We start from the raw sequence: 15490 nt of genomic DNA, 5'->3' as shown, positions 1-15490 counted from the left end.
TTGTTCAATTCTTTACAGTCCCATACATGGTTTAGCTTCTTCAGTGCTAAAGTTTCTTGCCTTCTTCATCTATAATCCTACTTGACTTCTGCAATCACCTCAACCTATGTGCTCTAAAAATGAGAAGAGGAATATGGGGAGTCACCAAAAGTTCTCCAATTGCATGATATTAGAAGATTCTTTTGGGACATGTTTCATTCAATAGCTTAAGTCAGCTAAAAAGTCCCTCCTTTGTTATTGGCAAATATATCTAATCATAAAAGGACTTAAAGATCACTCAGTCATGTTCTTAAATTAGGCCAGCATTTCCAAAACTCACCACAGACAAGATTCTCCAGCAGTTATTTTTATATTTAAAAAAACAAAATGATTTTGATACTTTTATACCACCTGTAGTTTTAGACATTTACTCTTTCTAATGCATTGCTTCCTGCTTTTCCTCATAACTAAGCCCTCTTTGCTTTTAGAAAATACATGTTTCCCACCCCAGTGCTTGTCAGTAGACACAGCTGACCCTGCCCCCCTGCTGTAGGAATAATCTCCTAAATAAGGTTGATTCAGCTAAAATAATGAAGAGCCACTGAACAGGTTGTCTGGTTTATTAGGATCTCTAGCATTAAGGACCATGAAAGCTTGGAGTTATCAGAGGCCACCTATGACACCATAAGACGTCTACTTCACATGGAATCAACACTGAGGGAAGCAGAGCCAAGAGATATAAGGAAAATACAACTGTGAAACTGCTTGAACCTGTGGCTCCAAGAAAATGGGGGATGAATTCTCAGGGGGCAATCAGAGTTTGGGATAAAATATTTTTATCAATGTAGAAACTTACAAAAGGGGATCCCTGGGTGGCGCAGCAGTTTGGCGCCTGCCTTTGGCCCAGGGCACGATCCTGGAGACCCGGGATCGAATCCCACATCGGGCTCCTGGTGCATGGAGCCTGCTTCTCCCTCTGCCTGTGTCTCTGCCTCTCTCTCTCTCTCTCTGTGTGACTATCATAAATAAATAAAAATTAAAAAAAAAAGAAACTTACAAAAGGAAAGAAACAGGTGCTGGACTGGAGGAGAAAGAAGTCTAATTGTGAGATGGTCCAATGAAGCCCTAGACATCCTGAAAGGAAGTTCCAGAAGGACAGCCCATCAGAACTGTTCAGTGTTGAGCACAAAGGGCTGACCCTTTATTCCTGCCCAGATGAGTCACCAGATGTGGGCAGCTACAGACAAGGTGAGACTCTGGGCAACTGGCTCTCTACAGTTGAGGAGACTGGGAGGGAGTTAAGACCTCGAGGCTATTGACTGACCCCACTACCCACAGCGAGGCAGCAAGTCTTTCTGGGTGGTACATATCTATGACAACCATACAGCTCAACTACACCACAACTAATCATCCCAGTGATGTGAGCCAGTAAACTCCCTATTTTCTTCAAGCCAGTTACTTTTATTTGCATTCAAGAAAATCTGTTTCCCTTCAAAGTTAAAATTCCTTTGGAATTTCAAGATACCAGAAAATATACACTACTGAAGTACACTGGGGAGCCCAATATAAACCCATCCCTCAGCATCCTGGCAATCATGTCTGCTAATCAAGCCCTACACTGGCAGTCTCCAGCTGGCTCATACATTTCAAGTGATCAGATAGTGAAGATGGTATATGTTTGTTTTATTGGACTGAGGGTTTTGTTATTAAAACTGACAAGTCATCGGGGGGAAAGGACTATGGTTTGTATGTCACAAAACAAATAAAGCCCATCATATTTTCATTTGAATAAACTTCACTATGATGGGAAGACTTCTCAGCTTCGCCTCTGGTTAGAAAGATCATCTCTAACCTGTTTATCTCTCAGTATCCTCTCCAGAACAGAATTGTTGGTTTCTCCAAGAACAGTGATTTATACATTAATAATGTCCTCTTTGTTCCCGCAAGTGACCAAGCTTGCAGGAGTAAGCATGAGAGCAAAATCAAACCAAGACTCCAGGCTCCTACTGGGGAGCAATGCTTATTAAATTATTTTCATATGTGCTGAAGTTCATTTTCACTTGGGTAGCTATTTTGTTAAGCTTCTGAATTTTTAGCAGTATTTCAATTTATACCAATGTAGCATAAAATTTGCAATTCCAACACCCCAATGAAAATGATGTGAATGTATATATATATACATATATATATATATATATATATATACACACACACACACATATATATACGTATCATTTTCATATGTATATCATACATAGAGATCCAATAGCATATATTAATCATCATGTTTGAGTGTGTATATGAGAAAGAAGGAGAGAGAGAGAGACAGAGAGAGAGAGAGACAGAGATGGGGGAGAGAAAGAGGCAGGGGAGAGTCAGAGAGAGAGAGAGAGAGAGAGAGGAAAAGAGAGAGAGAGTAGGAAACCACATAGATTCCACAAAGACTCTGGTGTATGTCATGTTCTAAAACTAAGTAACAAATGAAATGGTATAAGAAGCATGGTTCAGCACCATTAGGTAACTGAAACAAATTTGATCTCATCTGCCTTTACAAGACAACTTGTAATAAATTATGTTTATAAACTTCACAGAATGGACTATCTCTTATAGAGTTTCTTATATCCCAACTCAACGGACAGAATCCAATCCTTGGGTTGTCAATTTTCTTAGGGTAATTTAAGGAAGCAAGACCAACATGTGCTGTTGGTCTTGCACTGATACTTATTCAAGAAATATAAAAAACTTACAAACAGAAGTTCTCACCTCCAGAGTGTGGCGGTGGGCCACAGAGTAGGACGACGCCCTGGCCTTCACGCACAGACACAGTACTTCTCATTTTGGTTTTGAAATTTTCAAGATCTGATTTGAAAACAAAACAAAATGGAATTTCAGAAAGGACAACACAAATTAAAATCTTCACATGGAGACAATCCATTCTTTTGCAGCACAATCTTTAAAAACGTTTCTCAGGAATCTCAAGAGGAAAACATTTGCTTGGAGAAGGAAAATTAAGGATTTTGATTTATTAAGCCTTCTTATAAATTCAGCAATACAATAAAAATATATACCCACTAATCCTGTGGTGCTGTAACAGTGTCAAAAATGGCCTGGGCTGTCCCAAAGGACAAAGCATATTGGAATTAAATAACCGCACTATATGACTCAAAGAAGGAAATGGAATATCTTGAACCAAAAATATATAGAAACCAATATCCACATTTGCCACAGTGATTCATCAAATCATGAAGACGTGTAGCTTTGCCTTTTAATGAAAGTCAGCTATTCATGAATTTCTCTCCCAAAATATTTTATCATAAGTAGCCTAAATAAATTTTATTCCACCTATAAATATTGTTGTTATTCACAAAAAGAATTGAAAACATTCAGGTTCTGGTTATAAATCCTATTTGTCTCATCTTGAAGGGTTACATAGAGGATATGTATCACTAAAAATTACCATCCAGGTAGAATTTAAAGAATAACAGCAAAGTAGATCCATCTATTCCTTTATATTTGTAGCTGCGAAAAAAAATGCAAATCATTTTTATAATTGCCCAAAGGCTTTTTTCCCCCAAGTTTTTATTTTTAATAAAGCAATCAAGAGGGATCCCTGGGTGGCTCAGCAGTTTGGCGCCTGCCTTCCGCCCGGGGTGTGATCCTGGAGACCCGGGATCAAGTCCAACATCAGGCTCCCTGCATGGAGCCTGCTTCTCCCTCTGCCTATGTCTCTACCTATCTCGGTCTGTCTCTGTGTCTCTCATGGATAAATAAATAAAATCTTAAAAAAAAAATAAAGCAATCAAGGTAAATGTGATTTTGATCAGCTGTGATAATTTCTTAAAGTTGTTTAATCTCTTCCAGTGACAGTCCAGGGCAACAAATTCTGATTCTTATTATCCAGCATAAATTACAGAAAGGATTAAATTCTGTTGGTTCATTTTGAACAAAGCTTAAGCCTTTGGGGAAAAAGGAAGAAAAAAATCTGTTTCTTTTAGCCCAAAACTTGTGAACTCCACAGTTAATATACTCAGTGGTGTCACTTTCTGTATCAGAACAATTGAACTGTCAATTTGTGAAAGAATACACTCATTTCATAGCTTTTAAGGGTTCATATAAATTGCCTATGTGGTGAGGCAGTGTGTGCACTTCAGAACACAACTTGGAAAATTGCAACTTTGCCTTGAAAAATGTAAAAAGCAAAATAATTATCTTCAAACTGATACACAACTACCAACTGTATTCTAAGCACTTAAGTCAGCTTATCAGAGGGAAATAGGAAGGTCTACTTGCTTCATTTTAATTTTACTGAAAAAACAGTATTAAATTACTAAGTTATAAGCATGGAATAAAGCTATTCAGCAAAACTCATTAGGTATGTCTATAAAAGAAGAAAAAATGGTGTTTCTGGACTTGTTTTAACAGGCAGTTCCCCTACAAAAACGATACGATAACACAGTATTACATTATCTTAAATGTGTAACTAAAATGCACATAATCAAAACATTAAGGTTCCTGAAGTATGCCTGAGTTGGAACTGCAAAACCATAGCATCCAAATATTTCTCAACATCTAAATGGGGGAGTACACCATATCAGAATGTAGCCTATATATGGAAACAATAATATCAAATGATGATTTTTGGCAACCAACTATGTGTCATCATTGCTGACTTCTTTCTCAATTCTTGTTTTATTCTGTTACATAAATTCACACCATGGAAATGATTCATCACTGATTTTAGCTCAAATATGCAAAAAAAAAAAAAAAAAAGGATGAAAATGTTCTGTGGGAACTAATAATGTCTCTTCTCTGCTAAAGGTAAAAATCCCTTTTGTTTAAAGCACTAACAGGGCCTGGAACAGATCTGCCCATTGCTCTAGACATTTCATTGATGCTGCCTCTAATGCTATACATGGGCAAAGAACATTATTTCTTGGATACCCGTGGCCAGTTTGTGGAGCACAGACACAAGGGAAAGCAAAGAAAAATACCAGTACTGCCTTTAACAGGTTTTCCAGGGCTTTGTTGCTAGTGAATCACTGTGACTACAGTGAATTTTCATTTTCTTTAAAACACAATCCCTTCAATTCTTAATTCATGTTACTCCAAGTGTAGTCTAGCACCACCTGCATCATTATTACCTAGGATTCCCATTACAAATGCAGGTATCTGGGAAATCACTTAAAACTAGTAAATTAGAATAAGATCTGCATTTTTAACAAGCTCACTAGCTAAAGTCTGTGCACACAAAATGTAACTTTGTGGCTTCCTACTAGGAGGTATCAAGTTCAACCCAGTTTAAGTATTTTAAAACATATCTTAGACTTTTTAGAACATAGGAAAATGCCCATGGGGTATAAAGAATCTTTGAAACATCCATTTAGCAGCAGGGATGAAAAGTGAAGCAGTCACTTATTGAACAAGTATCCACTGAAGACTTTAGCTCACTGCATTCATGTTCTGAAATATAAATCACTGGAACCTTCTTTCAAGGAAAGCTCTATCTGGTTAGAGATGGACTTGACACCAACAGCGAAAACCTTGCTCTTACAGTGGTAAGTACACAGAGGACAAACACTCAACCTAGAGATGCCTTGAAAGAGCAGCAGTTGGCCAGTCAAATAGAGGATGGTGTGGGTGTTGAGTAGTGGAGTGTGAGGGGGAATTCTGTTCAGACAGAGAGATCAACAACAAAGTAAAAACACTGATGCATAAGAACACCTGCTTAAAAATAGAGAAAGATTTCCTCCCTTTAGAGGGAATACTAAAGACTACAGAGATAAAGGTAGTGTAAGTGTCCAAAAAGTTTTAGATTACTGAAATATCTCCTCGAAGGTTACATGTGTAACCCAAATTCAAGTTAGGCTATACAGAATCCATTTTTGGCAAGTACTGTATTAGAAAAACTCCCCTTAGGAGTAAAAATAAATATAAACTAAATCCAGAATTTATTAGATAAAAACTTCTCAGAATTTTATTTTTGTCTCCTTTCCAAACTCTGAATTTATTTTGGAACCTCTAATTAGCTGGATTTTAAACACAAACCAACATGATAAAAAAAAGTCTACAAAGAAGTACAGTTAACATCATATTTAATGGTGTAGGGCTGAATGCTTTCTCCCTAATATCAGGAATATGAGAAGGATATCTGTTCTTAGGTAACACTCTTAATATTGTACTAAAAGTTCTAACCATGGCAATAATGAAAGAACAAGAAATAAGAAGTATGCAATTTGGAGAGGAAGAAACAAACTACTGCTATTTGCAGATGACATGTCTAAATAGAAAATGAGAAGCAATCTATCAAAAACAGAATAAAACCAAAAAGCAACTTCTCAGTATAAATAACTGAGTTAAATAAGATAGATGATACAATTTCTAGACACACTGAACATGCAAAAATCAAAATTAAAATACAAAACTGATTACAATCATTCCAAAAATTAAAATACTTACCTATAATAAAGCATGCAAAGCATACATATGCTGAGAATGACAAGATACTGATAGAAAACAATCAAATGTAAGTAAATGGAGAGCTGTACTGTGTTCATGGACTGGAAGACTCAACATAGCATGAACTCTCTGTAAATTGATATGTAGGTTTAATGCAATTAGTATCAAAATTCCAGCACATTTAAAAAATGTGTTCTGCTTTTATTTTTTTGAAAGTACAGGCAAGCTTTTTCCAAATATTATATGTAAAAGCACAGGCCTTTGAATAAGCCTTTGAAGACCATCTTCACTAAGAAGAATAAAAAGGAAAGAATCACTCAACTCAATATTAAGGCTTATTTTATAGCTACAATGACTAAGACAGTGTGGTACTGGTAAAGGGATAGATACATAGATCCACGGAACAAAATAGCCTAGAAATAGACTCATATAAATATGCTCAATTGATTTTTAAAATTTTTAAAAATTTATTTTAAAAATTTATTTAAATTCAACTAACATACAGTAGATTATTAGTTTCAGAGGTAGAGTTTGGTGGTTCATCAGTTGCATATAACATTCAATGCTCATTATATCAAGTGCTCTCCTTAATGCCTGTCACCCAGTTACCTCATCCCTGCACTCACCTCCTGTCCAATAACCCTCATTTTGTTTCCTTTAGTTAAGATTTGTGTGGAATCAGAAAAGACCCTGAATAGCCAGGGGAATTTTAAAAAAGAAAACCATAGCTGGGGGCATCACAATACCAGATTTCAGGTTGTACTACAAAGCTGTGGTCCTCAAGACAGTGTGGTACTGGCACAAAAACAGACACACAGATCAATGGAACAGAATAGAGAACCCAGAAGTGGACCCTCAACTTTATGGTCAACTAATATTCGATAAAGGAGGAAAGACTATCCACTGGAAGAAAGACAGTCTCTTCAATAAATGGTGCTGGGAAAATTGGACATCCACATGCAGAAGAATGAAACTAGACCACTCTCTTTCACCATACACAAAGATAAACTCAAAAGGGAAGGATCTAAATGTGAGACAAGATTCCATCAAAATCCTAGAGGAGAACACATGCAACACCCTTTTTGAACTCGGCCACAGGAACTTCCTGCAAGATACATCCACGAAGGCAAAAGAACAAAAGCAAAAATGAACTATTGGGACTTTATCAAGATAAGAAGCTTTTGCACAGGAAAGGATACAGTCAACAAAACTAAAAGACAACCTACAGAATGGGAGAAGATATTTGCAAATGATGTATCAGATAAAGGGTTACTTTCCAAGATCTATAAAGAACTTATTAAACGCAACACCAAAGAAACAAACAATCCAGTCATGACATGGGCAAAAGACATGAAGAGAAATCTCACAGAGGAAGACATAGACATGGCCAACATGCACATGAGAAAATGCTCTGCATCACTTGCCATCAGGGAAATACAAATCAAAACCACAATGAGATACCACCTCACACCAGGGATAATGGGGAAAATTAACAAGGCAGGAAACCACAAATGTTGGAGAGGATGCGGAGGAAAGGGAACCCTCTTACACTGTTGGTGGGAATACGAACTCGTGAAGCAACTCTGGAAAAGTGTGTGGAGGTTCCTCAAAGAGTTAAAAATAGACCTGCCCTACGACCCAGCAATTGCACTGCTGGGGATTTACTGAAAGATACAGATGCAGTGAAACACCAGGACACCTGCACCCCGATGTTTCTAGCAGCAACGTCCACAACAGCCAAACTGTGGAAGGAGCCTCGGTGTCCATCGAAAGATGAATGGATAAAGAAGATGTGGTTTATGTATACAATGGAATATTACTCAGCAATTAGAAACGACAAATACCCATCATTTGCATCAACGTGGATGGAACTGGAGGGTATTATGCTGAGTGAAGTAAGTCAATCGGAGAAGGACAAACATTATATGTTCTCATTCATTTGGGGAATATAAATAATAGTGAAAGGGAATAGAAGTGAAGGGAGAAGAAATGGGTAGGAAATATCAGAAAGGGAGACAGAACATAAAGACTCCTAACTCTGGGAAACGAACTAGGGGTGGTGAAATGGGAGGAGGGCGGGGGGTGGGGGTGAATGTGTGACGGGCACTGAGGGGGGCACTTGACGGGATGAGCACTGGGTGTTATTCTGTATGTTGGCAAATTGAACACCAATAAAAAATAAATTTATTATTAAAAAAAGTATCTTATGGTTTGTCTCCCTCTCTGATTTTGTCTTATTTTTCCCCTCCCTCCCCCTATGGTTCTGTTTTGTTTCTTAAATATCACATGTGAGTGAAATCATATAACTGTCTTTCTCTGACTGACTTACTTCGCTTAGCATAATACCCTCCAGTTCCATCCACATTGTTGCAACTAAGATTTCATTTTTATGGCTGAGTACTATTCCAGTGTGTGTGTGTGGGGGGGGGGGGTGTGCGCGCACGCGCCACATCTTCTTTATCCATTCTTGTCTATGGAAATCTGGGCTCTTTTTTTTTTTTTTTTTTTGATTTTATCCATTTACCTGAGATAGATAGTGTACATGTAAGAGAGCAGGGGTGTGGATGGGGAGGGGCAGAAGGAGAGGGAGAAGGAAATTTCCCACTGAGCAGAGATCCCGACTCCAGCTTGATTCCAGGGTACCTGGAGTGAAAGGCAGACACTTAAGCAACTGAGCTAACCAGCCATCCCATGCTTAACTGATTTTCAAGTGTCAGAAGCAATGAAATGGAAGGGGAGCCTTTCTTTTACATGGTGCCAGAGCAACTGGACCACCATAGGGGAAGAAAAAAGACCTAAATCTCACTCATATGTAAAAATTAACTCAAAATGAATCATTAACTTAAATGTAAAAAAAAGTATAAAACTTTTAGACTTTTAGAGAAATATAAAGGAGAGCGTCCTTGGGATCTAGCACTAGGCAAAGAGCTTTTGATAACAAAATACTTGACAATAAGTATCTGGATTATTAACGGAAGACTAATGAACTGGACTTGATCAAAATTTAAAAAAATTTGCCTTATGAAAACCCAAGTAGAGAATGAAAAGACCAGCTGCAGACTGGAAAAAAGTGTTTGCAAGTCATTTACCTAGTAAATAAATAGTATCTAGAATATGTAATTCCTTTCAAAACTCTATAATAAAAATCAAAACTATTCAGTTAGAAAATGGGCAAGCAACCTGAACAGACACTTCCCTAAAGAGGATATACAGATGCCAAAAAGAATATGAAAAGATGTTCAGCATCATTAGCCATCAGGGAAATATAAAGTAAGTCCCCAATGAGATAGCACAGCACACATATCCGAATAGCTAAAAAATAATAAATGGTGACAGTACTAGACCCTGTGAGGATGTGGAGAAACTGGATCGCTCCTACTTTGCTGGTAGGAATACAAAATGCTACACAGTCCCTCTGGAAACACAGTTTGGCAGTTTCTTATAAAACTAAACACACAAGGACCATATCATATCCATCCAGGAAAATGAAAACATACCTTCACACAAAAAATCTGTACGTGAAAATTCGCACAGCTTTATCTGCAATTACCCTGAACTGGAAATAACCCAGATGTGCTGCAATGGGTCAGTAGTTAAGCTAACACTGGTGCATACACATCATGGGGTACCATGCAGCAATAAAAAAACAGTGAGCTACTGATACATCTTACAATTTGCATGGATCTTCAGAGAATTATGGTGGGGGGAAAACAACAAAAACCAAACACAGCAAACAATCCTGAATGGTTGGTTATACGCTGTATGAGTCCCTTCATATAATGTTTTTTAAATTCAAAGAAATTAAAAATAGAGAACAGGTCAGTGTTGCCAGTGTTTAGAAAAGGTGGGAGTGGGGATATGGATGTGGCTATAAAAGGGTACTGGGTGATGCCTGGGTGACTCCGCGGGATGCCTGGGTGACTCCCCGGTTGAGCATCTGCCTTCAGCCCAGGGTGTGATCTTGGAGTCCCGGGATCGGGTCCCACGTCAGGCTCCCTGCGTGGAGCCTGCTTCTCTCTCTGCCTACGTCTCTGCCTCTCTCTCTCTCTCTCTCTCTCTGTCTCTCATGAATAAATAAAATCTTTTAAAAAAAGGGTACTGGTGGGGATACTGACAGTAGTGGCGGACCCACTAACCACATATGGGCTAAAATTATATAGAACTAAATACACACACATATGAATACATGTAAAATTGGGGAAATCTGAATGAAAAACAAAGAAAAGCTCCAGGTCTCCATATTTCCTTTTGTTTACTCTTCTCTACACCACTCACAGTCTGGAATGCTGTGCTCAAATATCCCAAAACTCCAACCAGATCATAGGGGCAGTATCTCTAAGGGTGGCATCAAAGGAAGGTATGGGGCCAGGAAGAAGTACACTCCTTATTCAGACTGTACTCCCTGAGAGAATTCAAATCGATCATTCCTAGTGTATCAAATAGTCTGCCTTGATGCCCGTTAATTTCCTGTATTGAGCAGGTTTTTCTTTTTTCTTTTTTCTTTTTTTCTTTTTTTTTGAGCAGGTTTTTCATGTACTTCCTAAGGATTTTACTTCTAGGTTCATCTGCCCAAGCTGTGGAGAGGAAGCCAAGAGCACAAGAAACCAATGATGCATACACAGAAAAGACTGGGGTGACTCTGAATTCCTGAACACACTCATGTGCTCAATTTTCAATCTGATTCCACTTGCTACATATTCCTGGTGCTGGTCTCTCCATGTAGATTAATCCAGGTAATCACCTAGTAAGCAGAATTATGTGAAATGTTACTGAGTATAACTGCAGGGCTGTAGTGAACATCTACCTGGGCATGACTTAAAATCACCCAAAGAATGGCTGTCAATTCTCACTCGAGTCAGTTTGGGAAATGCTGTGTTAAGCCAAATTAAATGAGTTTTTTCATGCAGAATGTCAGAGACCTTAATAGAAAATAGGCACTGATGAGGTCTACTAATGTCGGATGGATACTAGAATATCCCAAACATATCTGACCAAAGAATTCTGTGTAGAACATTTTATGGGAAATGCTGGCAAAGGCCATAGGTTGAATTAGGTACATATATGTGCAATTGGGTATGCCATAAATATGAAAAAGATGATAAAAGACTGCAAAATATAGCCATTTTCTCCCTAGGAGGGTTAAAATGAAGCATAAAAGTGGCAATATGTCAGAAATTTTAGCCAGCTAACTAAATGGTCCGAAAGCTTAAAAATTTAGAGTTCTGCCTCCAAATACTTTGTGATCATTTGCAATTAGAGCATGAGGAATTATTAAAATGATTGTCACTGAAAATTGTATGTGAACTTTACTACCCGTGTAACACAATTCTACTTGATGTTATGGGGTGAAGTGTTATCTTTTCAATTAAAATGCAAAATATTACTGAGTAGTGATAGTTAAATAAATTGTCAAAGGAACATAGATATAGGCAATGGCAATGTAATAGTCCTCCATGTATAATGCTTTAAATGTCTTTAATGTTTAATATTGAAACACTTAGTGGTTTGTAGTTACCAAATTCAATCATCACCTGAACAGTGTAAATGACAAGACTATCTTTCAAAGAATCGGATAGCTTTTAGTAAAAGAAAGCTGTGCACTCCTCCACAAAAGCTAAGAAAAAACTCAATGAACACATCCAAAAGGGCAATAAAAATCAAAATCGCAGTTCGGGTAAGGTTTTCTTCTTCATCTCCACGGTACCAGGTGTTATAAATAAAGAAGAATCGCAGGCAATGATTCAGCTTCTACTACAAGTGGTAGAATTTTAATTAGTTGAAAAATCTCATTAAAGCATGTGCTCCTATAAAAAGAAAAAAAAAAAAAAACAACTGTGTTTCAGTGGATGACCATGAGTTTTCTTCCTTTTTCCTGACACATACAGAAGCCTCTGCAAGACCTCCCACAACTGAAAATTAAGACATAGCCAATTTACTCTCCATCATCTTCAGTATCAGCAAATCCAAAACATAACCAATCTTTTCTGCTCCGTATCCTGAACCCCAAATTCAAAGTGGCTCTTCTTGTTTTGTTCCCTTCTTTGATATATCAGTCTGATTCTCAAAACATTTAATCAACTCTGAAATCCCTATGGGAAAATTCTACACGTGTGTCTTAGGAAAATAAAAATTTTCCCTTATGTAAAAACTATGGCTTGTTCAGCAAAGCTCACTAGCGTTTTAGTTTTGTTTCTGCAAAAGCAGAGCCTCAGGTGATGGAGTGTGTATGTGTGGAAGATGGTCTCAGGAGGTAGCAGGGATGGGGTGAGAACAGTAAGAAGCTGGTACTGGAGTCCATGAGGGCTTGATTGTTCAAAAACTTCCAACAAGCTCACAAACGCCTTACAGAACTGTCATGTCTACCCTCCTGCAAATAAATTAAGGTGGGTGAAGGGGATGTCACACTGGGTCCCAAAAATGTCTATTGCAAACAGGTTTTTTATGTTAAGCCTGGCCTTGTAAGAGGTTTTAAAACAGGTGTGTACTGTTAGTTTCCAAGCATACTTAAGTATTCAGTATTTTTTTTAAGATTTTATTTATTTATTTGGGAAGAGAAAGTGAGCACAAGCAGGAGGAGGGGTAGAAGGAGAAATAGACTCTCCATCGAGCAGGAGGGCTTAAACCTGGAGCTTGATCCCAGAGCCAGATCCCAGAGTTCCAGGATCATGACCTAAGCTGAGCAGATGCTTAATTGACCTAGCCACACAGGTGCCCCAAGGATTCAGTATTTCCTAAGCCGAAGTAGGATATAGGGAAGCACCTAATAAAATCTTAACATCTTCAGGAACTGTTTAGTTTTTTTTAAATACAATTTGGGAATTTTGGCATAAAGGGTGAGTGCCAGTCCATAAACATTCTACAATACCACACAGGTCGGCAGCCCAGGTGGCTCAGCGGGTTAGTGCCACCTCCAGGCCAGGGCGTGATCCTGGAGACCCAGGATCGAGTCCCACGTCGGGCTCCCTGCATATGGAGCCTGCTTCTCCCTCTGCCTGTGTCTCTGCCTCTCTCTCTCTCTCTCTCTCTCTCTGTTTCTCATGAATAAATAAATAAAATCTTAAAAAAAAAAACCACACAGGTATCCCACAATTCAGCTTCTCTCTGGCTCCCATCACCCCATTGCTTTGGCACCCCCAACTGTCTGCCACATACACTGCAAGAGTAACAAACTGCTTAGATTTCCCTGAGCACAAAATGCTGGTCTAGTCATGTCAATTGTGTTCCCATTTCTTCATGGGGATAGCATACTTTTATTCACCTTCAAAATCAGCTTCAGCCACATAACCCTTTCTTGAAGCTCCTGAAATTACCTCCAACCACCTACCTCTGAACTTCCCATACTTTTGTATTTGCTAATCTTGTTTTCCTATTTTGGGGGCTTCATCAAGATTAGAGCAATATCATTTTCAACTTTAATATCTGTAGACAATAGCATATTTTGTGGCATTGTGTGGGTCATTGACAGAAGTTTAAAATGAGTTAAGCTGTCTTTTTTTATTTCCTAAAGATTTTATTTAAGAGAGTGAGGCAGAGACATAGGTAGAGGGAGAAGCAGGCTCCCTCTTCGGGAGCCTGATGCAGGGCTCAATTCCAGGAGCCGGGGATCATGACCTGAACCAAAGGCAGACGCTCAACCACTGAGCCACCCAGGTGTCCCTAAACTGTCTTTTAATCATGTAATTTTTCTTGGAATCTCCATGGTCTCCCCACCAGTCAAAGCCTAAGTGCCTGTGTTGCACATTTCCGAGCTTTCTACCACAGTAGCTTAAGAAAAGGACACAGGAATAGGAACACCAGAAATCACACCTTTGCTCTATGAGTGTCCTGTGACTGTTCTGCACTCTTAGCTTTCCACCTGAAAAGTGTGGACACCTGCCCTTTGAAGCTCACAGGATTTTTTAAGAAAACGATCTCTAGCATCACAGATCTGAAAGTCTTGTGAAAAATGAAAAACATTAGAGGAGTGCAAAGTTGCACTATTCCTTCTGAGTGGTTGGTTTTATACCTGTCCCTACTTTAGTCTCTCTCATCTTGTCCTCTATAGTTTCAAACAAGTACAGATTACCCCACCCAAAAATCAAAATGTATCTTTCAATGACCCTCATACTGACTTTTTTTTCTTAAAGATTTTATTTATTTATTCATGAGAGACACAGAGAAAGAGAGAGAGGCAGAGACACGGGCAGAGGGAGAAGCAGGCTCCATGCAGGGAGGGAGCCTGATGCGGGACTCGATCCGGGACTCGATCCGGGACTCGATCCGGGACTCGATCCCTGGACTCCAGAATCACGCCCTGGGCCGAAGGCAGGCGCTAAATCACTGAGCCACCCAGGGATCCCCCATACTTGACTTTTTAAAACATCTCCCTACCCTCGGTCCTGACCGTTTCTCTCTTTTAACTTGGGCGGAACTCAGGTCTTTCTCTCCTGGAGTTAGATGAACCTAGGTACAAATCCCTTCTCCGAAACTCTGTTTGACCTGGGGCACATTACTTCACTTGTTAATCCACACTTTCATCATCTGTGCATTGAAGATAATGATAGCAATTATTTCTGCTATATTTGTGAGGAAGAAATAAAATCACTCATGCTAATTTCTTAACACAGTGTCTCACTGAGAAATGTTCAGTAAATGACAGCTATCATTTCTTTACATTTTTTCCAGGAACCTCATCAAATCTGAAGCTTCTACTACTATGTCCATATCCATGACGTGTCTATCAAAATTCTGATGAATTACTAAACACTACATCTGAAACTAATGATGTACTATATGTTGGGTAATTGAATTTAAATAAAAATATTTTTTTAAATTTTATTCAAAATGGGCATTTTCTGCTTGCCTTCCAGACATTTTTGGGATATCCAATTGCCACCTCATATTTGACATTTCATTTTCCAATGCTCATAATGCTCCTTACAAAGCCAGTTCCACTTCCAACTTCCATATTTCTCTCATTGATCTCTATGATGTCCATATCCAATCTGTTGCTTTTCTTTCCTATGTCTGCTTAATTCACTCTATTTGATCATGTTAATCATTCTGTAAAGTCTAC

At 38.5% G+C, this 15490-nt stretch overlaps 1 protein-coding gene across 4 annotated transcripts in view; it reads right to left on the bottom strand.

Annotated features, from left to right (window-relative positions):
• The window catches only part of CNTN3 (contactin 3), a 326552-nt gene that overhangs the window by 144646 nt on the left and 166416 nt on the right, over positions 1-15490 (bottom strand). For all 4 annotated transcript variants that reach the window (XM_072720423.1, XM_072720424.1, XM_072720422.1 and 1 more), the window contains exon 5: positions 2743-2838. In XM_072720423.1, the coding sequence (XP_072576524.1) occupies positions 2743-2838 (96 nt within the window). The remainder of the gene's footprint in view (positions 1-2742; positions 2839-15490) is intronic.

This window comes from Vulpes vulpes, chromosome 9 (assembly GCF_048418805.1).
Source record: "Vulpes vulpes isolate BD-2025 chromosome 9, VulVul3, whole genome shotgun sequence".
Classification (NCBI taxonomy): Eukaryota; Metazoa; Chordata; class Mammalia; order Carnivora; family Canidae; genus Vulpes; species Vulpes vulpes.
This window is presented reverse-complemented; position numbering and strand designations above follow the sequence as displayed.